Consider the following 25221-nt stretch of genomic DNA (forward strand, 5'->3'; position numbering starts at 1 on the left):
AAAAGGAAGGTTAAATCTTCCCCCATACTAACAGTGGCCTTTTATAAATTTGCTAATGTTAATTGAGTAATTATTTCTAAAGTGTTATATTCTGTACCAAACCTTTTCTAGTAAATACATTTTGATTCCAGGTGTTAGGTTTTTCAGTCTACATGTAGTGGAAAAAGGAAAAGAAAACAGATAAAAAACAAACACAGCTGCTGTTAAGCATCTAGCCTTTTCAGCAAAAATGGAGTTGAACCTCCTTTTTCTAACTCTCTTTCAGGCATTTTTGTTTTGATATTTGGTTGGTAGATACAGGGCAGTTCCATAAAAATCCCCTTTAGAGATGTACTTTCTCTTTATTTCTTGTCTTCTGTAACCAAATTTTGTCACTGAAAGTGAATGTAACCTTATATATTTGAGACCTACTAACTGAGCAAAACAGAGTTTTGTTTGCAAATATCAAAAGGTAATTCAAAGAATGTAATACCTTTAAGAGATTGTTAGACTTATTAACCACCAAATACTGAACTCAAAAATAATAAAGTGAATAATTTAAATGCTGTCTCATTTTTTCCATGAAGTATTGCCTTATTTTAATAGCTGTTTTTCTTGTTTCTCAATAGCTCCACCACAGTACTTACAGCCATTTATTTCTGATAAAAATGTGCCATCTGAACTGGAATACATGATTGTTTCCTTCAGAGAACCACATTTGTACCTTCGACAGTGGAATAATGGTCCTGTCTGTCAGGAGATCCAGTTCTCAGCTGAAGCAGACTGTAAACTTCTCGAGTGCAGAAATGTTACGATGCAAAGTGTGGTGAAACCCTTCAGCATCTTTGGACAGATTGCAGTTTCCAGTGATGTCGTAGAGAAACTGCTTAACTGCACCATGACAGTTGACTCTATATTTGTAAACTTTGGACAGCATGTAGTTCATTCTCTAAACACTGCAATACAAGCTTGGCAACAGGTATGTACATTCCAGAACAGTTTACAGTTTGGCCACATATGATCTTTTATTAGGTACTATATGTTCTCACTTCTAATAATAAGTTAAACACAAACAAAAATGTGAGAGAATGAAGAATTTGATGGGCACCATAACATCTGGGACCCTCTTTGTTTCGGCAAAATTATGCAAGTTGTTTGTTTTTTTTTTTAACTTTGGAGAATATGGGTTCTCTACACATGCATTGGAGACCATGCCCACATTTTTGTGACTAATGTACCACATCTGTGTGGCAAGTAACATATTCCCAGAAATTTTTTCCAAGTATTGCGGCTTTAGTTTGCCAAAGCTTCAACTTAGCTATGTATCAAATTGTGTATGCATCCATTGCAGAAATGAAGAACCTGTGTGAGCCTTTCTGCTAATAGCCATTCCAAAGGTTTTCAAACAAAAATAAGCAGTGAGATCAAATGTATGAGCACATTATAGTCTTAGTCATTCCCTCCTATTATCATTCTGCCTTTTTGATTCACTAAAAAGCGCTGGGTAACAGATTTTTTGAATCAGTTAAAAATACTCTTGATTATTTTAATGATATTTCACTTTCATCTCTTGTCAGAAATTAGCTGAATCAAAGAGAGACAAAGTATAAGTCTATCCTGAATGGCATATTTGGAATTTGGAACCTGTGTACTTCCACTAACTTGAAAATAATTTCACAGACTGTTTGGACAGTAATATGCTCAACAATTTAAGGACAAATCACTTCTCCTACCATTACTGATTTTCAGTGGAATATTGTAATTCCATCAAGTTTGTGTTGTTATTTAAGCTGAGACATTTCCCCACATTATATCTGTTACACACACTTGTGTGGAGCTGGCTCCTCCAGAGAAATGGTCTTTCATCTCATGCTGACCTCTTGCAGGGCCTGGGATAGAGAGTAGGGGTACAGGGGTATTAATTCTCTAACTTAAGAATTTTTACAGGAGTAAACTGTTTCTTTATATGCATGAACACGTATACAGGACTAAGGAATTAATTACCAAACATGGCACTACAATAGCAAAGGCAAAGAAGATAACACATCTGTTTTATATTTTAAAATTCTTTTTTAAGGGCATTCCATGGTTTTCTTGTTGCAAAGGACATGCGTAAAATAAGAGCTAGTGTGATCTAAATCTTTGCAGCTGGTTCAAATAGCAATGTGAAAAAACCCTCCATGGCTCCAATTTCTGGTTTTTTTTGTCATATTTTGAACAATGCATTTAATAAAAAACAAGCCTAAAAAATATAAAAGATTCATTGATAGAGCATTTAAACCCAGGATATTTTTGTCTTGGTATCAGAGCCATTGTAAGAGGACTCATGTGTAGTAACTACTGCAAAATGGCCTTTAGAAATACTGGTTTCCTTCTAGGGTAAAAATATTCTTAGATACAGCTATACATATAAATGAAATATGGTGCATAAATATTTAAATGTTTTAAACCACATCAGAGTGTGAATGACTGACTGACTAACACAGTGCCTTGAAGGAATATTCTGAGTTTTTTTTAAAATGAATTGTATATTTGATTAAGTAGAGCCATATGTCACATAGTATATTGCTGACAGGTACATTCTATGAATAGTTGGTTCTGATTTATACAGGGATTTGGCAGTGTTAACATGAGCCACAAGAGGATATACTTCTGTAATTGTTGCTGTAATTTTCTTGTTTCCTCCCATGTCAAGGGTACTTGCCACCAAGTTTTAATGTGGTAGGCATCTAACCCTGTGTATGCTAAAGTAAATACAAAAATGCTCTGCTTTGAAATTATAGGACATTTGACATTGAAATGGGCTTATAGAAGGTTATTAAGTTCATTGTTTCTAAGATGTTCTGAATGTGGTTTATCCCCTTTAGAGGGGAAGTTTAGTTTCCCAAGCTTGGATTTTATTGTGTGAGCAATGCTCATATACAGTATAATTGTTGCTAATGAGAAATATGAATTTAATAAATAGGATAAGTTATTTGAGTTCTCCACATACTTTGTCTTAGATTCATATATGAGCTGAGTCATTTTTATCATTTGGATGGCCCGGGCAGTTGAAGCATGAAACAGTTTAGCCTCCCACCTTTAGGTCATGAGTTCAGGATTAACAGAAGCCTTCAACAGTCCAATATCTCTGGCTGTAGATTTTTTTTCTCTTTTGTAAATGATGAATGCTTTGTGAAATCAGATTAAGGACCCAAAATGCCACTGGTAGTTTGCATAGTTACATTTCAATGTCACATTCCCAGTTTTGAACAAAATAGCATTTAAAGAGGATGTTTTTAAAAACAAGGTCACACTCATATCCTCCCATTCACCAAAATGATATCTGTTTAATTGCAAGTGACTGTACAGTTCTCTAGCATGAATCTTAAATACAAATAACCCATCTTTTAAGTACAAATTTCAGTAAAAATTTTGATGTTCATCCTATATGATATCACATAAAATGCATATGAACTTTCTATAATATTCCAGAATTTAAAACATTCCAAGAAATGCTTAAACTTATTATAGTTATAATGAACTCCTCAAATGAAGGAGCAATAGAGAAACAGTTCCATGAGGACTTTGAGTATTATTTAGAAAAATGTAAACAATCCCTTCATGTACTTTAATTTACATTTTTTCCTAAAACCCTCATCATTTATTAAAGGTCAGTTTTTAGAGATGAGGAAAGTAATATGTTTTTTTTTTCTGTTCAAGCCCCATATGTGACCTAACCTCTCTGTTACCAGCAGACTGATCCCAATTCGTTGTGAAAACTGAATTTCAATCTCAGGATGTCTAAGTGGAAGTTTGTAATCATATCCTTTTCATCATGTTTGTACTCTTGGACTTATAGGAGAGAAAAATGTTTAGGAGGAGAGTAGTTTATGTTCATTATATACAGCTAAATGAAAAGTCTCTTCATGCAAAACTAATTATACACTAGGATTCCAGTTTGATTAAAGGCTTATAAATAAATAGATAAGATAGGATTGGATAGGATACATTAGAATAGGAACAGACAGGGCACTCTGAAGAGAAAAATGTTAATAGCAATTATCTCTAGAGGGGTAAAATTAGAGGTGATTTTTTTCTTATTTCTTAATCTGTACTTTCTAATTTTTCTTTAGTAAGCATATGTTACATGTATAATTTTAAAAATTAAATTTACTCATTTATTCATTTCACAAATGTTCATTGAGAACATATGTGCCAGGCACTGTGCTGGGTACTGGAGATAAAGTTGTAAATAAGACAGGCATAGTTCCTGCCCTTATAAAATGTAAGAGTCTAATGGTGGAGACGTATTGAAGCCATAATCATACAAATAATTAATTAGTTCCAGTAGGATTAAATGCTCTGAAGGTGAACTATAACGTTTTATGTGAGTATGAAATAGGAGGACCTAACCTGGTGTACGCTGAGCTCCTCAGAGGAAGTGTTCTTAAAACAGGAATCTGAAAACCAAAGAGGAAGAGAAGTTAGTCAAGCAAAGAGGCAGAGGAAACAAGGTCCAAGGAGAGGAAAGGCCATGAGGCAAGGAGTGTGCCACGTTGAATGAATTGAAAGGAGGCCAGTGTAGTGCTGAAGGAGCTGAAGAAAAGACTAGTGGAGATAAGGTGTAGGACACAAATGGAGAGGGGCTCCCCATGCAGCTGGAGACATGGGCAGGGGCCAGATCAAGCAGGAAATCTAAAACTGTACAGCAGTCAAGTTTTGAAATCTTAGCTAGTAAAAGTCACAGCAGAGAGTTTTGTGGTGGATAATAGATTATTGTTGGCAATAATTGCTTTGGTCTCACTTAGCTAGGAAGTCTTTTGGTGATTAATGTGGCTCACAAGCAAAGTTCAGGTTCCGTGAGAATAGATAGGTAATAGAGAAGGGACTTAGAGGTCCTCAAGGGCTTCTGGAAGAATGAGATATTTCAGGGCCTCTTCACCAACAACCTCCATACAGCACTACCCACCCATCTTGGGGGCCTTCTGAGTGACTAGGGGTAGAGTCTGTTCCCACAATAACTCTGTTCCAGATTGTTTTTGAGGCCTAGTCTTGGGCCAGACTGGATTCCAGGTATGTCCATTCATGGACCTCCTCAGCTTTAGGCCTCATAATTACTTGAATGACTATGCTCCTAAATAGAATCTCCTTTTACTCATCCCCCTTCCTGGCAGTAAAATGACAAATGGTAGAGTGTGGCATTTTGTCACTATTTAGATCCACAGCCAGGAAATAGAGGCCAACTGGAGAAGCATAAATTATATATTATTTCCCACTAATCATATTTATCTGCAAATTGATTAGCTAATTAGGATTCTTTTCTTGTGTTCTCAAGTCAGTCATTTATGTAGCTTTTTAAGTTTACCAAAAGTATATTTATTATTTTTTAAGTCATAACCTAACCAAAGTGATAAAAGAGTAAGCACAAACATGCTCTATCACTTTGCCAGTGTTTTGCTGTAGCAGTGACCAATGGAGACACCATTAAGTTGAGAAAGAAGATATCACCACAGGCACATATTAACTAGTTATTTCACTGAGCTTTAGCTGATTGATGAAGGACATTAGCTGATTGATGACTGTTAACTGAAACAGATACCGACAACTGTTTTTTAACTAACATTATTTCTCTTGAAAAATGCAACTTGGCTTACACTGACTCTGGCGTTGATCTGTTTTGTGTATTCAGCCTCTTAACAATAGAGGAAAAGTTATGGTTTTATTTATGTCTCTCCCTGAGCAGATTTACACACCCACATTTCCACCCCCCCACCCCACCCCCCTTAAGGGATCTGAGGATGTATTACCTAAATGATCCTTACTTTCTGTAGGGCACAAGCTGTGGCTTTGGTAATTGGTCTTGATTGTCGAGTTTAGAAGGCCAGGAACATGGTAATTCTAGCCTCCAGTACTTGTGCTCAAAAACGTGCACTACCCAGTACAGCATTCTTTTTAGCCCATGTTAATTCACTTTAAGAAATGTTAAAAGTTTAAGGGATCTCATTGTTCTTTTACTCTTCTGTGTGTGTATGATTTATTTTTGCAGGAGTATAAATCAAAACACATTCTTGGACCATTTAAGATCTCTTTAAGGCATTTTTCGTGCTTATCCTGGAAGTATAGAATACTTTGTATACCAGAGCTAATGACAACAGATCTTTTAGTGTTTCTGTGTTGTAACATTCGCCACTGGGCAGACAGCTGCCAAACATCTTGCAATTAATCTGATGCACGTTGGGTTTTGGATTCTTTTCTTTCAGAACAAATGCCCTGAGGTAGCGGAGTTGGTCTTCAGCCATTTTGTGATCTGTAATGACACACAGGAGACACTGCGGTTTGGCCAGGTGGACACTGATGAAAATATTCTGCTGGCAAGTCTCCACAGTCACCAGTACAGCTGGCGCTCTCACAGATCCCCACAGGTATTTGAGAAACAGCCTTACAAATCCAGCTTTTGTTAAAGTTGGGGATTCATTTATCCCACATTTGTGTGCCTGTGTCTCCCAAGGAACTACACAGTGTAGCTACATCAGAGGGAAACCCAACAATGCTTAGAGACAAGAGCACAGTGCTCCCGTGCTTCTCTTGGGATGAAACATTTTCCAGTTTGGCCTGGGTGCTGTGGGGCAGTGTGGCGTGGTGATCTAGAGATTGGACTCTAGGGCCAAGGAACATGGGTTTGGATCCTGGCCCTGGGTAACTTTGCTTTACTTTTCATGCTTCAATTTTTCTCGCATGGAAAATGGGGATACTAATAGTACCTATTTCAGAAGGGTTGTGAGGATTGAATGAGTTACTACGTATAAGGCACCAGAGCAGGGTTTAATACACTTAAGCTTTATGTGTTGAGTATCATTATTCATTCATTTGTTCAGATTTCTGTATACATACTCTGTGCCAGTCACATGCTAAGCACTGGTAATTCAAAGACAGGTAAGTCACTCCTTGGCCTCCAAGAGCTCATACATTATCTGTAACAAAGTGAGCACAATGACAAAATATGCCCTAGGAAGCACTAAGGAAAGACATACTAAAGGATACCTGTTTTCCAAATAGTATAATTCCATTTTCCTGTCTCTTTAGATGGGAATAATTATAGGGATATGCCCTGCAGGGATAATACAAGGATGAATTAAATACAAAGATGTGGTCTTAAATGAGTAAAAGAAATCCTAGGAAGTACTCTGAAGAATAATGTATTTCTAAAACTGGATAATAACGAAATTACTGTCTGCTTATGATTAAAAGAAAGTCGTTAGATTAGAGAACAAGTTTTCCCATCTGGTCTGTAGACCAGCTTCAGAATATGTTATACCCTCAGGCTCCGTCTTGCCTTTTTTTCCCCCAGTAGCTAGATTCTGATTTCTGACTTGCTTTTTCATTACACTGCCATGCTATTGGCATAAAATTTGGAAAAGTAGCTACAGTGCAATACTTCTTATTTAAATATATTTAAATGTATTAATTTAATTCAGATTAAAATGACAGAACATTAAAACTACATAAATCCTTTTTGAATAAAAGTTCTTACAAAGATTTCTCACATGATATGATATTGCACTCATATTTTTAAGGTGAATCATATGCCCTTATTTTCTAATCTTTCTCTTGAGAAATTTCCATGTTAGAGAGTTTTTAAGTTGTTTGCCCCTTATGACATGGTTAAAGGGCATTTGGGGTTTTTTTCTTTATTGTTGTTTATCTATTTCAAAATTTACACAGCAAGCTGCAGGCCTTAGTCAACAGAAGGCAAAGCAGAGGAAGCCTATTTCCCTGTTAGTCACGTTAAGCTCGTAGACTAGCATGGCTCTCAGTGACCCTCAAGATTCCCCAGATACTGGAGCCTGAATGGGAGGGGTGGGTACAAGACCAGCTGGCTCAGGAGCATGGAGGAACAGTAGTCCTCGTGTTATGGGCAGACAGTTTCTGCCTGGAGAAGAGATCAACAGGAAAGAAAATGGATGACTACTATCACCTTTCCACCTTTCATATTTACACTCTTTTGCACCTTTTCAAAGCCTTTTTATATTTGTTACTATTTTTATTTTCACAATATGCTTGTGTGGTTTATATTATTTGTCATGCATATTTTATAGATAAGGAAACAAATAGAGTTGCTAAGAGTTGGGATTGAATTCCGTATCTTCTCAATACAGTGTTATTTCCACAACATTGTCTCCACTAGGTTTTTGGCAACGGTGCTTGTCTGTTAGAGTAACCAAGCTGTGAGATTTTAGGAGAAGGGCTAAGAAATTACTGGATTAGTGTTCCATCTAAAACTAGACTAATATGGAGTTCTTGAACCCTTGCAGAGCCAAATATATATTGCCAAAAACAGTAAGAACCTTTTAATGACATACTGGACATGTAAGATAGATATCTGTTAAACTTTTTTTGGTAGCTGCATCCTTTGGATGCAAATTTTAAGATGATCTACAGTCATTATAATCTTCTTTAGGCTTAATTTTAGCTCAAATTTGTAGAAAACTGTTTACCACATATACATATGCCAAAGGAAGTACGTTTTAGGACCCTCTGAAGCTGGAGGTCTCAGTGGACATAGAGGTTCTTCATGGAATTCCTTCTATCCACAACTGTAAATTCTGCCATGTCCCAGTGAGAGGTTACATCTGAGGATCAGAAAAACTAGCCACTTAGCTTCAATCCACACCTGGAGGTAGTCAGAGAGCACAACTGAGGAAAATGTTCTTTTCTCCAGTCACCAAGGCATATCTTGCATTGCCCAGCAGCCTTGGTTTTAGAAATCTTTGTGTATGCATGTTGATCCTACCTTGGGTGTTAGTCAATTCACAGTCTCAGGGAGAATTTCTAAAGTTCATAGAACTTAACTCCGTTAAAGAATGTAGAGATCAAAAACATAGCAATGACACCTGGAAAGGTTTCAAAGAGGTCGAGATATCTTAGAACCACATAGGAGGTTGCTAACAACAGAAAGTCCTAACAGGATGGAAAAAAAGACATGGACATAACCGGTTCCAGAAATGCAAAGCCGAGAAACCTTTTATAATTGAAAAATCGTAAACTCTCCTTGTAGTTTCTAACACAGGCTCTGAGGCAAAATCACTTATCCAACAACAATTTCTTGCCTAAACAAACATAGTAAATTTCCTCAGGAATAATTGAACATATTCAGCTGTGGAGAGAGATCACCACAATGGCTTTTAGTAACCCGGTCATCAAGTGTGGTGGAAATGGGCTCTAGACAGAGCTACAGAAAACATAAACTATTTTTCCAAAATGGATATAATAGAAAGTTTCATAACTCAAGAAAAATGACAGCTATTTGAAAAATGCAAAAGGTAACAAGCTAAGATTTAATTTTGAAGAACAGAAGAGCATCTGGAAATACTCTTTAAAGTAATCAGATTTAGTGGCCAAAATATAAATCTTAAGTTGCTTTAAGGAAGGGATCGGCAAACTTTTTCTATCAAGGGCTACATAGTAAATATTTTAGATTTTCAGGGTCTTACAGTCTCAGTTGTAGTTATTCTTCTCTGCCATTGTAGCACCAAAGCAGCCACAGGCAGCACATAAACAAAGGAGCATGGCTGTGTTCCAATAACATTTTCTTTGTAGACAATAGAATTTGAATTTCATATAATTTTCACACATCACCAAACATTTTTATTTTTATTTTTTTCAACCATCTAACAATATGAAAAACCATACTTAGCTCACAGGCTACACCAAAATAGGTGGTGTGCCAAATTTGGCTTATAGGCCATAGTTTGTCAACTCCTGCTCTAAGGTCTTATAGTTGAAAAAATTCCTTAAGCTAAAGTTTTGATTTTAAATCATTTTCCATCTGACCTAAATGATATTTCTTATTACTTGAAAGCTTGGTAAGATGTATCAGAAATTATTGATAAATGACAGATGGTAATATAAATCTAACTCTTGTATAATCACCCTATATTCGCCAAATAACAATAAAATATTTTTATTGAATTTGTTCTAGGTCTGATCAGTGTATAGGCAGAAAGTTCCCCAGTTCTCTTTTGGATGTCAAAATGTTTTAAGTGAGGTCTGATCATTTTTCCTCTTGTTTAAAGGGAAAGCAACAGGTTTTGAGTATCTGCCCATCTTATGGTAATTCTAGCCAGTTGCCAATTTCAGTAACTAGACTGTAATTCTTATTCAGTTACCAGTCGTTCCAAATCCATTTATATAATTCATATGCACAAATATATCTAGAGAAAGAGCGCATTATTTGTTGCCATAGTTACAATTAAATTTGAAAAGCAGGCTTAGGTAGGCAAGGAAATATTCTCTGTTGGCAAAACTGTTCAAACTGACAGATGCTTCAAGTGTTCTGCTATTCAGTTATATGGCATATTGCAGGCATGTTAAACTTTGTTTAGAAAGGGCAATGAGTAAACACTCTTACACACTGAAAGTGCAAATGGCATTGGTACCTTTCTAAGAAATCAATTTGGTAAGAAGTATCAAAGTTATAAAATGATTATGTCCTTTGACCCAGTAAATCTCCTACTAGTAGTTGGGTCTCAGAAAATAATCCAAATTAAAACAAAGATTTATATGCAAAAATGTTCATCACAGTTTTATTTAAAATAGCAAAAAGTAAAAACACCAAATGTTCACTTTTAAGGAAATAGTTAAGTAAAATCTGGTATATCTGTAAGATGAACTATTATGGAACCTTTAAATTTTTACATACAAAGGAAAGTGCTAGCCGTATCATGTCAGAAATCAGAATCTAAAATTCTACATTTATGTATGATTTTAATGTAAGAACAAATGCATAGAAGACTAGACAGAGATATGTCAGATGTTTGCAGTGGTTATCTTTGGTAAGTTAAGGTGATGTTTTGCCTCTTAATTATACTTTTATATACTTTTTCAACTTTTTTATAAGGAGCATGGGTTATTAAATCAGAGAAAAGTTAAGTAAAAAAAGCAAAAAAAAAAAAAAATGCATCTACAGACTAAAAGACAGGAATTTCAAATGCTACCTGGAATAGTGACAAGTACAATGATATATCAAGAATGGTTATCTTTATTATTTATACTAATTATTGCAATAGTTTTTCCAATTTTTCTTTTGATTGCAATTTTGCCCCAACCAATCTATCTTTGAAGGGTAGGAAGGATGGTATATTGGAAAAAGCACACATTTGAAGCCATAAATACCTGGGTTTCCTTCCTAACGCTAGGGTTTGTTAACTAGTAAGATTGGACAGGTTTTCTAATTTATTGTAGCTTCAGTTTCCTCTTCTGCAAAGTGAAGAAACATTGTGACTGTTCCCTGAAATGACATTTATAAAGTGCCTAGTAAAGTATTTGGTTCTCTGTGACCAAAGATTCCTTTCCCTCCCTTTTCTCTTCCTAACCAGCCACCCAGGTGGACATGTAGAGTAGGAAAATGGATACAAAGAGTCTGGAGCTCAAAAGATTAGTTTGCAGAGCAATGTACAGTGCTGGAACAGGCATAGAATAACCACTTTAGACAGTCCCATACATAAAAGGAGAAAACAGAAGACACAGGAGTGACCAGTCCATAGAAATTCTGACATCCAACCAAGTAAATGTTGGAAGATCATTGATTAGTATTCATTCCTACTCCTGCCTAGGAATAATTTTCCATGGCTCTGGGCTCTGGGCTCTGGGTTCCATCCTCTGAGTCATCCATCCTTTTCCATGGAAGTTAGTGCTTGTTTGCGTGTTGTAGTCTTCTCAGTAGATTTTGAGGGTTCAAAGTCTTCTTTTCATTTTGTAGCATCTTTATCCCTTTCAGTCTAAGCTGGCCATATTTCTGCCAATATAATTCTTTTTAACAACCTTTTGAGTGTGCTGTGAATCTTACTGAGGTTCATTACATTAAAAAAAATCACAACCACAAATCTCTTCAAAATAAACCCTTCTTTACTTTGGAATTCTACTGACATAGGCACATCACACTTTAAGCACCTTAGGAGCTCTGTTGTTTTAATAGTTCTCTGAGGTGCCAATTTAGATCCTTCCGAGGTCTTAACAAAGGATTTTCAGCCACACCCTTAGCTTCATCTTTAGACCATCTTTCCTGGTTGTGTCCTGGATTTGATTTTTGTGTGGAAACCATTACTTAATTTTAGCACCATTTACCAACTAACAAAGCTGGGAATTTCAAAACTAGGAAGTCCTTGCTTGTTTTGATTTTACTGTCCTTCCCTGAGCTTCTATATCTTTCCTCTCACATTTTAATATAGGCAGCAGTTAGAAGCCATGAGGCAGCTTTGCCTGGAAATCTCTTTAGCTAGATCACATAGTTCATTAGACATATTTTCTCCTTTCCATGTTACTTCAGGTGACAGTGTTGCTAAACTTTGTGCTACTACATAGTAAAGATCCTCTTTCCTCCAATTTCCAATGACATTTTTCTCACTGGAAGCCTCACTTAAGGCCTTCAGGCTTAATAACATATTTGAAGCACCTTAGACATCACTAACAATTTCCACAGTCCTTCTAGTTTCTTCCCTATTCCAAAGCCACTCCCACATTTTACACTTTAGTTGCAACAACACTCCACTTTGGGGTACCAAAATCTGTATTAGTTACCTAATAGTTTATAACAAAAATTACTCCAAAACTCAGTAGATGAAACAATAAATATTTATTATCTCACTGTTTTGTTGGTCAGGAATTTGGGGAGCAGTTTACCAGGGTGGTTTCACTCAGAACCTGATGAGTTTATAGTCAAGACATTGGGCTGTGGCTGCACTCATCTGAAGGCATGACTGCGCTGGAGGATCCACATCCAAAATGGCTCACTCGAATGGCTGTTAGGCAGAGGCCTCAGTTCCTTGCTGCAAGGATCTCTTCATAGAGTTTCTTGAGAATTCTCATGACATGGCAGCTGGATTTCCCCAGAGCTGGGGATACAAGACAGAACAAGGCAGAAGCCACAGTGTCTTTTATGAGCTAGGTTTAGAAGTCATTCATTGTCATTTCTGCAGTATCCTACTGGTTACATAGGTGAGCCCTACTCAGTGTGGGAGGGACTACATAAAAATGCAAATAGCAGAAGGCAAGGATCATGGAGGCTATTTTGGAGGTAGGATACCATAAGGCCAATAATAGAATTCAAGAATTAGGCTGAGGAATGGAATCCAGTGACAGAAATAGGAGGAGTAAGGAAAACCAAGAAGAAGAAAAATCAAGACATAATAGTGTTCTAAAAGCTAAGAAAGGAAATCTCTAAAGGGATAGAATTATTAGTGTTGTCATATGTCACACTATGGGAGATTAAGATAAGAACTGAAAAGAGTCCATTGAATTTGACAATTGAGATGTCATTGATGGCTCAAGCAAAGCACTTTAAGTATAAAGGTAAGACAGAATCCAGATTACAGTAGGTTGAGAAATGAATGGGAAGTGAGGAAATCAAAAGGATGAGCAGAATTTTTTTTTTAATCTTAGTTGAGTGTTAGCTCAAGAAAGCTACAGGCTAAAGGGCAGGTTTAAAATGGAAGAAAGTTAGCCAAATTCATATATGAGAAGAAATAAATAGCAGATAGGTTGACAATGTAGATGAGGAAGAATAATTCATGGTGTAAGATCTCTGAAGAGCAGAAGGAAGAGGAATCAGCATCATAGATGAAAGGATTGAGGTTGAGTGGGAGAGGTTTGTATCAGATTCCTATTTCTGCTTAACAAACCACCCCAAAACATATGGTTTCAAAACAAAACAACCGAAAAAGCATTTATGAGCTCTTGATTCTGTTGATCGGAAATCTGGGTGCCGTCAGCTAGGAGGTGACATGGGATTTGCTGGTCTCACATGGGCTCACAGAGGAGGCTGCAGTCAGCTGGCAAGCCAGCTGGGGCCGAGTGGTCTAGGATGGCCTTGCTCGCATGTTTGGTAATTGGCAGGCTCTTGGCCAGGATGCCTTAGTTCTCTTCCATGTGACCTCTCCAGCAGGCAAGTCCAGGCATCTGCACATGGTAACTGTTCTCAGAGAGCAAGAGCAGAGGCCACAAGGCCTCTTGAATCCAAGATAATTACTCCAGCAGCTTCCTCTCTGCTACATTCTATTAGGCAAAGTAAGTCACAAGACTAGGCCAGAAACACAGGATAAGGAACTAGATTTCACTCTTGGAGGGAGTTGCTGCAGAAAACTTGTGACCATTTGTTTTTTATTTTGTTAACATATGTATAACATAAACTTAATCATTTTAACAACTTTCAAGTATACATTTCAGTGGGATTAGTTACCTTCACAGTGTTCATCACCACCATCCATTTTCAAAACTTTTCCGTCACTGCACTCAGAGATTCTGTACCCATTAAGCATTAACTATCCATCTCTCCCACCCCACTCCCTGCCCCTGATAACCTGTTATCTACTGCCTATCTCTATGAATTTATATATTGTGGTTATGTCATATAAGTGAAATCGTACACTATTTTTCCTATTTATATCTGGCTTATTTTTACTCAACTTTATGTCTTCAAGTTTCATCCATGTGCATCAGAATTTCATTTCTTTTTAACAGCTAAGTAATATTCCATTGTACATATGTACCAAATTTTGTTTATCCATTCATTTGTCACTGAACACTTGGGTTGCTTCCACCTTTTGACTATTGTAAATAATACTGCTATGAACAATACAAATATCCATTCAAGTCCCTGCTTGCAATTCTTTGGGGTATGTACCAACAATGAGATTGCCGGTTCATATAGTAATTTTATGTGTAATAATAGTAATTTAATAATATATTGTAAATATAGAAAATATAGTAATTATGAGGAAATGCCAAACTGTTTTCCACAGTGGCTGCCCCATTTTACATCCCCTTCAGCAATGTGCAAGGGTTCCTATTTCTCTGTGTCCTCAGTAACGCTTGTTATTTTCCATTTTTTTTTAAATAATAAAGTTGGTGTGAAGTAGTACCTCATTCTGGTTTTGATTTGCCTTTCTCTAATGGCTAATGATGTTGAGCATCTTTTCATGTGCTTATTGGCCAAGTCTGTATGTTCTTTGGAGAAATCTATTCTTTTGCCCATTTTTAAATTGGGTTGTTTGTCTTTTGGTTGGGGAGTTATAGGAGTTTGTTATATATTCTGGTTATTAAACTCCTATCAGATACATGGTTTCCAAATATTTTCTCCCATCTGTTGGCAATCCTCTCACTTTCTTCATTCTCCCATTGTTTTGGCTGTCTTCTCACTTTCTTAATAATATCCTTTGATGCATAAAAATTTTTAATTTTGATAAAGTCTAATTTATCTGTTTTTTCTTTTGTTTCTCCTGCTTTTGGTATCATATCTATGAATTCATTTCCTAATACAAGGTCTTGCATGTATTTCCCTGTGTTTGCTTCGAAGAGTTTTGTAAGTTTAGCTCTTATATTTAGGTCATTGATCCATTCCTAGTTAATTTTTGTATGTGGTGTGAAGTAGGGATGCACTTTTATTCTTTTGCATGTGGATATCCAGTTTTCCCAGCACCATTTGTTGAAGAGACTATTCTTTCTCCATTGAGTGAATTTGTCAAATATCAATTGACCATAGATCGGTGGATTTTATTTCTGAAATCTCAGTTATTTTCCATTGGTCTATATGTCTGTCATTGTGCCAGTACCGCACTGATTTGCAAGATCAGGGCTATGAGTCCTCTAACTTTTTTCTTCTTTTTCAAGATGTTCTTAGCTATTCAGGGACCCTTTCCTTCAATATGAAATTAATGATTGGCTTTTCCATTGCTGCAAAGAACCCTGTGGGATTTTCATTGAGATTGCACTGATTCTGTCAATCCCCAGGTAATATTAACATGTTAATGATGTTAACTCTTCCCATCCATGAACATTGATTTCTTTCTGTTTAATTAGGTCTTTAACTTCTATCAGCAGTGATTTATATGTTCTGTGTGCAAGTTCTTTGCATCCTTGGTTCAATTTATTCCTAGCTATTTTATTATTTTTGTTGCTATTTTAAATGGAATTGTTTTCTTTATTTCCTTTTCATATTGTTAATTCCTGGTGAATCAAAACACTACTGATTTTTCCATGCTGATCTTTTACCTAGCCACTTTGCTGAATTCGTTTATTAGCTCTAGTAGTTTCTTGAATATTCTTTTTGGGATTTTTCTATATATATATAGGCTCATGTCCTCTGTGAATAGGGATAGTTTTATCCTTTCCAATTTGGATGTCTTTCCAATTTGGATGCCTTTAATTATTGCCTAATTACTCTGTCCATAACTTCCAGTACATGTTGGATAACAGGGGTGACAGTGGGCATCTTCTTCTTGTTCCTGATCTTGGGGAAAAGCTTGCAGTCTTCACCATTGAGTCTGATGTCAGCTGTGGGTTTTTCATATATGTTCTTTATCATGTTGAGGAAATCCCCTTCTATTTCTAGTTTTTATCAAGAAAATTGTTCTAAACTTTGTCAAATGTCTTCTGCATCATTTGAAATGATAACGTTCTTTTTTTCCTTTATTCTTAGTAATGTGGTGTATTGCATTGACTGATTTTATGTTGAACCACCCTTGTATTCCTGGGATAACTCCCGCTTAGTCATAGTATATAATCCTTTTAATGTGCTGTTATGTTTAGTTTACTACTATTGGTTGAGGATTTTGCATCCGAGCTATTGTCTGTAAATTTCTTTTCTGTTTTCTTTATAACAGAAAATTGGTATTAGACTGATGCTGGCTTCACAGAATGAATTAGGAAGTGTCCCCTCCTCTTCAGATTTTTGGTAGACTTTGGGAAGGATTGGTGAATGTTAGGTAAAATTGATCATTTCTTTCTTCTTGAGTCTTATTTATATCATTTATGTGTTTAATTTATACTTTTCATCTAGGTTATCTAATTTGTTGGTATATTATTATTTATAGTATCCTCTTACAATCCCTTTTATTTTTATAAGATTGGTAGTAATATCTCCCCTTTCATTTCTGATTTTTGTTATTTGTATATCCTCTCTTTCTTTGCAATCTGGCCAAAAGTCTGCCTTTTTTTTAATTTTTAAAGAACCAACTTTTGGTTTCACTGATTTTCTCTATTATTGTTGTATTCCATATTTCATTTGCCTCTGCTCTAATCTTTATTATTTCCTTCCTGCCTTCCTTCTCACTTTGTGTTTCATTTGCTCTTTGTTTCAGTTTGTAAAAGCTGCTGGAATTCAATACACCAGAAATGGATTGGCTTTTACAATGGGGATTTATTAACTTAAAATTTACAGTTCTAAGGCTGGGAAAATGTCCCAATTAAAGCATCAACAGGATACCTGGACTCTGAAGACAGGCTGCTGGCATCTGGGACACCTCTGTCACATGGGAAGGAACAGGGCAATGTCTGCTTGTCCTTCTCTCCTGGGTTCTGGTTTCAGTGGCTCTCAGCAACTCCAGGATTTTTTTTTTTTTTTTTCTCTAAGCTCTCTCCAAACTTCTCTGGGTGTTTTTCTCTTTGAGCTCTCTCTGGCTTTTTCTGTTCCTTCATCCTCTCATAAATGACTCAGGTAAAAGGATTAAGACCTATCTTGAATTGGGTTGGTCACATCTCAGTTGAAACAACCTAATCAAAAAGTCCTACCCACAATAGGTCTGCACCCACAGGAATGGATTTTAAAAACATGGCATTTTCTAGGGTACATATAGCTTCAAAACAGCACACTCTTATTTTCTAGTTTCTCTAGGTGTGGGGTTAGGTTACTGATTTGAGATCTATCTTCTTTTTTGATGTAAGCATTTATAGTTATAAATTTCCCTTTGGGCACTGCCTTTGTTGCATCCCATAGATTTTGGTATGTTATGTTTTTGTCTTAATTCTTCTCAAAATATTTCCTAATTTCCCTTGTGATTTCTTTTATGACCCATTGGTTATTTCAGTGTATATTGCTTAATCTCCACATTTTTGTGAATTTTCCATTTTTCCTTCAGTTATTGATTTCTAGCTTCATTCCACCATGGCTAGGAAAGATACTTCGTATGATTTCCATTTTCTTCAATTTGTTGAGACATGTTTTGTGACCTAGCATATTGTCTATCCTAGAAGATGATTCATTTGCTCTTGAGAAGAATGTACATTCTCCTGTTGTTGGTTGATGTGTTCTATATATGTCTTGTGTCTAGTTGGTTTATATTATTAATCAAGCACAATATTTCCTTATTTGTCTTCTATCTAGATGTTCTATCCTGTCTTCCTAAACATCAGGGTGCAAGGCCCGTCCCCCCCAAGCATCAGAGCACATGACCTGCACCCTCCAAGTGCTGTGGCTGCACTGCCCTTTCCACACAAATGGATGGGGCCACTTCTGTGGTCTGAGAGCTCTTTGATGCAGACCTTTGCTTCCATGGTTCTTCCCTTGAAGTCATTCTTCCTTCAGTTCAACCCTTCTTTGTACCTTTCAGGCGTTTCTTCTGTTCATACAAATTTCACAAAATCCTTGTTAGCTTTGTTTGAAGTTTAAGCAGGTCCAAATCATCAGACAGTAGAATTTTCCACAGATCCTTCCTGGATAACTGCATTTCTAATCCCGATTTCCACTGAGTTAGCTGAATAGATCCACGTTCAGCCACACCCACTTTAGCAAAGTGTTGTACAATTAAACCCTCACAGGGAGTCCTGTTGTCTGGGAACTCACTTCCTTAAATCTCAGGGAGGTCGCTGATAGAGTTGCTTCTAGTCCTAGTCTCAGAGCATACTATCTGACTATGCTGAGGGTTTTCACAGTCATCAATTGCTGGTTTCTTTGTGCTTAATATTTCAATCCTCAATTTATCTCTTTCCTCTCTCATTTCGCTCGAAGGAACAGGAGTAGCCAGGCTGCGCTTCTTACACTTAGCTTGGAAATCTCCTCGGCTGAATGTCCAAGTTCATTGTTTTTAAGTTCTGCCTTCCATCCAACATCAGAACTCAATTTTGCCAAGTTTTCTGACACTTTATAATAAGGATTGCCTTTCTTCCAATTTCCAGTGACACTGTCATCATCCTTCTAAGGTTCACCAGAAGTACTTTTAACATCCAAATTTCTACCAGCATTCTTTTCATGACAAATTATGTATTCTCTAAGATGATACAAACTTTCTCTACGGCTCTCACTCATTTTTGTGTCCGCACAATTCTTCCAGCCTCTACCCATTATCCAATTCCAAAGCTGTAATGTAGCACCCAACTTTCCAGTACCAAAAACTGTTTTAGTTTCCTAGCTGCTAAAACAAATGTCATGAGATGGATTGTCTCAACAGAAATTTATTGACCCATGGTTTCAGAGGCTAAAAGTTTGCTTCCTCCAGGGTTGTATCTTCTGGTTGACTGGCCATCTTTGGGGTTCCTTGGCTTTTCCGTCACATGGCAGTGAGCATGGTGGCATCTTCTCCTTTCTTTTCTTTGTTCCGTTAACTTCCAGCATCTGGCTGCTCCCCATGGCTTCTCTCTCTGTGTCCAGTTTCATTTCTTGTAAGGACTTCAGCCATATTGAATTAAGAACCACCCTCATTCAGTTTGGGCACACCTTAACTAATGACTTCTTGAGAGGTCCTATTTACAAATGATCTTACACACACAGGACCAGGGTTTGGGACCTTTTGTGGGGGACATGATTCAATCCCCAACATCATTTTCCTGATATCCTTTAGTTCTTTGTTCATATTTTCCTTTAGCTCTTTGAGCATATTTAAGACCATTTATTAAATGTCTTGTCTGTTGTATCAAAGTCTGGTTGTCTACGTTGATGTTTTTCCAAAAGAAAGGCTCCCTTGGCTTGACCACCATTTCCTGTTTCTTTGTATACCTTGTCATCTTTTGTTGCACACTGGCCATTTTGGTATGTTAATGTGTTAACTCAGGAATTTAGTCCCTGAGGTGTCTGTTCCTTAAGCTTGTATCCAGGTAGTGCTATGATAACGATTTCCTTAAAGCCAGGTGCTAGCACCAACAAAAAATACACCTTTCACAGTCTTTGCAGATTGTCTCTGTGTTGGCTGATGCTCTCCTTCAGAGCTTAGCCATCCTAACAATGAACCTGAAAAACAGCAGAAGATAGAAGCATAGGGTTCTCTCTGGTCTTCTCTGAGCAATGTGTCTTGTCCTTGAAATGTGCTTGTGGTGTTAGGCATTCCTCCATTTACAGGCATCTGAATTCCCATTTTCCCCTCTAGGAAATAGTCTTTCTTCCTGATTCTGCCTGCTTTATTGTATGTCTTAAAGCTGCTAATCCTTTGCCCCTGGCCACTGTAATTTGATTGTTTCTTACACTTACATAGCTTCCCCATGAGCTGCTTCTGAGTGCAGGACAAGTTCTGAAACAATCAGAGATGAATGTCCTATCTCAGTCCTTCAGGCTGCCACCAACAGATGTGATAGGGATTACTCTGCTCCCTATAGAATCAGGACCAGGGCGCACACTGAGAGGCAGCTGGCTCTGAACTGAACCAGGGAGGGAGGGGTGCCAGCAATGGGACCACAAAATTTTCCTACCACTTTTCCTTGGTTTGGCACTCACCCAGTTAGTGCAGCCCTTTAACTGTTTTCTGGAGCTTTGGGAAAGATGGTTCTGCCAGTTTTGTTTGTTGTTTAAATTTTCTGTCAGGGGCCAGGACCCTTTATTGTCTCACTCTGCCACATTGGTGACCTTACCCAAATGTGTGGCCATTTACAATTTACCACAGCAGTCTGCCCCTACTCTGAGATAGGAAGGAAAGAGGTGAGGGTGAGTGTGAATGTAGATGAGGTTGCAAAAGGTGATTTGCTGAGAGTGAAAAGGAAGAGAAGGATTAGGAGACTTTCATAAAGTGGTGTTCCCACAATGTGTAATGTGGTATCTTGCTCATAATAGGCATTCAATAAACTGAGTAAAAGTTAGGTGTCTCCTAACTTAAGGGACATTTCTCAAGAACGTAGATTTAAAAGCTGATGATATTAGTTATTTTAATAATATTAAAATTTAAGTGGTATTCTTTATCTTACATTGAATACTTATGTATATACTATATGTACACAAAAAAGACCTCTGCTTTAGTGATCTGTCAATACACTGGATTCTTAATTAAAAGTACCTCCTTCCCCCTACTCCTCTTTAGCATCTCTATTGCCTCTAGTGAAAACTATTATAAAATAGGAGAATGCTACAGGAGGGGATTAGAAGTATATTTTAAATGGGACCAACTTCCAGGCCTGCATACACATATTCAACACTTTACACTTTTGTTTAACTTTTTGTGTTTATTCTGTGAAAAATTCTTCTCATTTATCATATGCTAAAAGTACATAGTATTATCACTAAGTATTATGTATTTAAAATACACTTCATTACAAGTTTAATTTGTTATACGTTGTGTCTTTCTTTCTCTAATCATGAAAATAGTTTCCCAGAAATCTACAATATCACCCTTATTGTTGTGTGGGGCACAGCTGTCTGCAACTAGCAATTCCATTTGGAAAGGAAGGATTTTTATGCCTTTGCTCCCCAGTGGCAGTAACAAGCTTCTTTTTATTGTTGCTGACATTAAGATAGCTAAAATCAACAGTGAGATAAACATTTCTTGGGACCATCTGGCAAGGATTTTAATCCAAAATATTCTGTAAACACTAACTCCATCTGAGTACCCAGGACCTACTGTCCAGTGGCCATCAACTGCATTTTTATTTCGTTTTCAACTAAACTGAAACAGCAAAAGAGCAGTCTGTGGATTCAAACCCTTTGCTTTTCTCTCTTAAAATATTTTTAATTTTATCAGGGATTCCAGGAAACTTGCATTCTCTGAGGGAGCTTACAGTGCCTTACGAAGTCACCAGTAGAAGTAAATGGGGCTCTAACAGTTTGGGCTATTAAGTATATTGTGGATGGAGCATATTTGGAATTTGTTCACTTTCTCTTTGGAAATACATTTACTCTACTTAAATCAGAGGAAGAAGTTTGGAACTGAGTTTTCCTATTCCTGTATGTTTCAAAGTTTTTTTGTAGAAGCGACTTACAACATGACCTAGTCAAGACTTTTAAAGTCTTTCATAAGACGTGGCAAAGGATAGGGCTGTGATAAGTACTTTATCTACTCCAAGACCAGTTTCTGGAGTTTTCTATAAGCCTGTATGAAAGGGAATGAGTGGAGATTATTTCAGCTGTGAAGTGCCCAGGGGGATGACTGCTGGTGCTGCTAATGGTCTCTCTGTCCCTCCCCTGGCAATAAATTTTAGATATTGAAATACAGCTTTAGAGAAAAATGTAGGGGAGATTCCTTAAGCTTTTTACAAGACACTCAAAGGCTTTTCACAAGCCAGTTCTCTGCAAATGTGAATTCTTGATGTCTAAACATAAAGGCCTTGACTGAACTAATTTTAAATGTGAATTTTAATACAGAGTGTTTGGAGAAAAGGAATGCAGCTGGACCATTAAAGCATGGTATTTTGCCATTTTTACATAAAGGGAAATACTGATTAAGAATGATATAAAGAGTTCAGCACACATAATGTGGTTGTCTTTAATCATAACCTATTACCACAAGTTTCTGTAACAAAAGCATTCACTCTGTTAAAGACAATGGCATATCTATTGTAGTGTGGCACTTTTTAATTATTTCCATGCCGAACAGGATGTTGAAGAACTTATTATCTAAAGGTCAGAATAATGCCCAAGACATGGCCAAGCCCAATGAGTGTCAGATGCGTGGAATGCTGGATGACTTCATAGTTATGAAATTATTTCATTTCTCATGATAATTCCTGACTTGCCAAGTTAGTGAATTTTAAGAACTCTGAGAGCAGATTTTAAGATAAATGTGAAATAATCCATACTTTTGGAGTCAGGGACTTCCCTTTAGGCATTAGTTCATATTTGACTTGCTTGACTTACACTTGGGAATAAAATGAGTTAGGACAAGGTCTTAGATACCACATTCCCTTACTGGGAAAGAAAACCAACTTGCACAACTTTGGCTGGCTCATGTTTCTTGTTATACAGGCACTAAGAAGCAGCGGTTGCCATGAAATACTTTACTTAACCTTTACAAAAATGTTTTCTTAGTATGGCAGAGTAGTTTAGTTAAATGAAAATAAATAACTCTAAAAATTTTGGATTTCTTTTACATCCATCTGTTAGATCCTTCTTCTTTTTTCTTTGCTAATTAAAATTAGGGATAACAGTTTTAATTGCCTAAAATTGTCATGATGAATAAAAATAAATTAAAGATCTCACAAAACTACTTGATCTTTTCTTAGGGCACATGTTGGCATGTCTTGCATTTTTCATTAAACTAAATTTTACTAAATGATGAATGTTGAATTTGAAAACATTTTTTTAAAAAGTCTTTATTCAAACTTTGAGTAGGTTTCCTTACTGTGTCTTTGTATGTGTGTGTAGTCAAAATTGATTTTCAAATAAACAAAACATGATAATTTCTCTAAATCTGAATGACTGTCAGACTGCCTCTCTAATTTCTTATCTTATGGGCTTCCATTTCTCAGCTCCCACAAAAATTCTTTATTAATTTCCAACCAGTATTCTCTTATCTCTACTACTGAAAGGTTGGGCCCAACCTAGAGCATGACACCATTGACCATCATTCTGTCAGGAGTATATGCCTACACAGCACCAAAATTCCTCCCTACTTTTTTATTGTAGTAAAATAAATGTAACATAAAATTTGCCATTTTACCCATTTTTAAGTGTACAGTTCTGTGGTATTAATTACATTCACAGTGTTGTGCTACCATCTCTACCATCCATTAGCAAAAGTTTTTATCAACCGAAACAGAAACTTTGTTCTTTAAAAACTAGTTTACCTATTAAGCATTAACTGCCCATCTGTTGCCTCTCCCCTCAAACCCCTGGCAACCTGTAATCTAATTTCTGTCTTTGAATTTGCCCAGTCTAGATATTTCATATAAATGCAATCATATAGTAGTTGTCCTTTTGTAGCTGTCTTATTTCACTTAGCATAATCTTTTCAAGTTTCATCCATGTTGTAGCATACAACAGAACTTCATTTCTTTCTCTGGCTAAATAATACTCCATTGTATGTATATATCATATTTTGTTCATCCATTCAACTTCTAATGGACATTTGGGGTGTTTCCACCTTGTGGCTATTGTAAATCATGCTGCTATTAACATTGGCATGCAAGTATCTGTTTTCAAGTCGAGTCCCAGTTTTCAATTCTTGTAGGTATATACCTAGGATTGGAATTGCAGGGTCATATGGCAGTCCTACGTTTAACTTTGAAGAATTGCTAAACTTTTTTCCAAAATAACTGTACCATTTCATTCTCACCAGCATTGTATGAAGGTTCTAATTTTTCCACAGCTTTGCCTGCACTTATTTTCTGTTGTGTTTTTTTTATTATTATAGCCATTCGAGTAGGTTTGAAGTGGTATCTCGTTGTTTTGATTTGCAGTTCCCTAATGACTATGATGTTGAATATAAAAACAAATACTCTTTTTAATTTTAAAAAGTCTATGACTTGATTATGGGTATGTTGAAACATTGATTAAGCCTTAATGCTTGCTAAAAATGTGTAGCATTTGACATCCTAACCTACCAATGGAAATTCAAATGATTTATCATAAACTGTGTGAAATAACACAATAATCTGTTTTAAAACTATGAAAACCATATGTAACACATGAATAGCATTATTATTTCAAAAAGCCGAACAACTACATTCTTTGTCAGTTACTTTGTTTCATTGTCTTTCATGCTTTAATCCTTGTTTATTGACAATTGCTGCACTGAGGGGAAATGGCAGTTACTGACCTCAGAGTTCACTGCCTCTTCACTCTCTATCTCTGTATCACTCTCCCTATCTCAGACGTGTCCTCTGCCTACATCTCACCTCTCCACATCCCCTAAGAACACTACACACATGCCCCTTGGCTGCCTACGAGCAAGACCTGACCTCCTAAGACAGTGATTTTTGTTCTGATATGATTCTTTCACTTTCCAGAATCAAAATTCAGTGGTTCCATTTGCATTGTCATTGAAGCTATTAGAGGAAAGTAAGCTGATGAGTTCATATTATAAAGTTCATTTCCCAAGTTATACTGACAACAAGCATGGCAAGAAGTTATTTTTACAAGTGGTTCAAGACCATAGCTTCTACTTTTTTGACTAGTCTTTGTTTGTAATGCAATAAGTGTGCCTTACAGTTGTTAATTTTATACAGGGGAAAAAAAAAAAAAAACACTTCAGGCCTGATTGTCACATGGCAAGTTAGGCTGTTGCCTGCTTTTGTAACTTAAATTGTAACTTTTTATTCCTCTTCAATACATCCTTTTTCATGTTAATTCATTGAGTA

The 25221-nt window shown here is 36.6% G+C and overlaps 1 protein-coding gene across 7 annotated transcripts in view; it reads left to right on the forward strand.

Moving 5' to 3' along the window:
* VPS13B (vacuolar protein sorting 13 homolog B) overlaps positions 1–25221 on the forward strand; it is a 1017676-nt gene that overhangs the window by 924617 nt on the left and 67838 nt on the right. For all 7 annotated transcript variants that reach the window (XM_037803400.1, XM_037803396.1, XM_037803398.1 and 4 more), the window contains 2 exons: positions 609–958; positions 6222–6383. In XM_037803400.1, the coding sequence (XP_037659328.1) occupies positions 609–958; positions 6222–6383 (512 nt within the window). The remainder of the gene's footprint in view (positions 1–608; positions 959–6221; positions 6384–25221) is intronic.

This window comes from Choloepus didactylus, chromosome 14 (genome assembly GCF_015220235.1).
Source record: "Choloepus didactylus isolate mChoDid1 chromosome 14, mChoDid1.pri, whole genome shotgun sequence".
NCBI classification, from domain to species: Eukaryota; Metazoa; Chordata; class Mammalia; order Pilosa; family Megalonychidae; genus Choloepus; species Choloepus didactylus.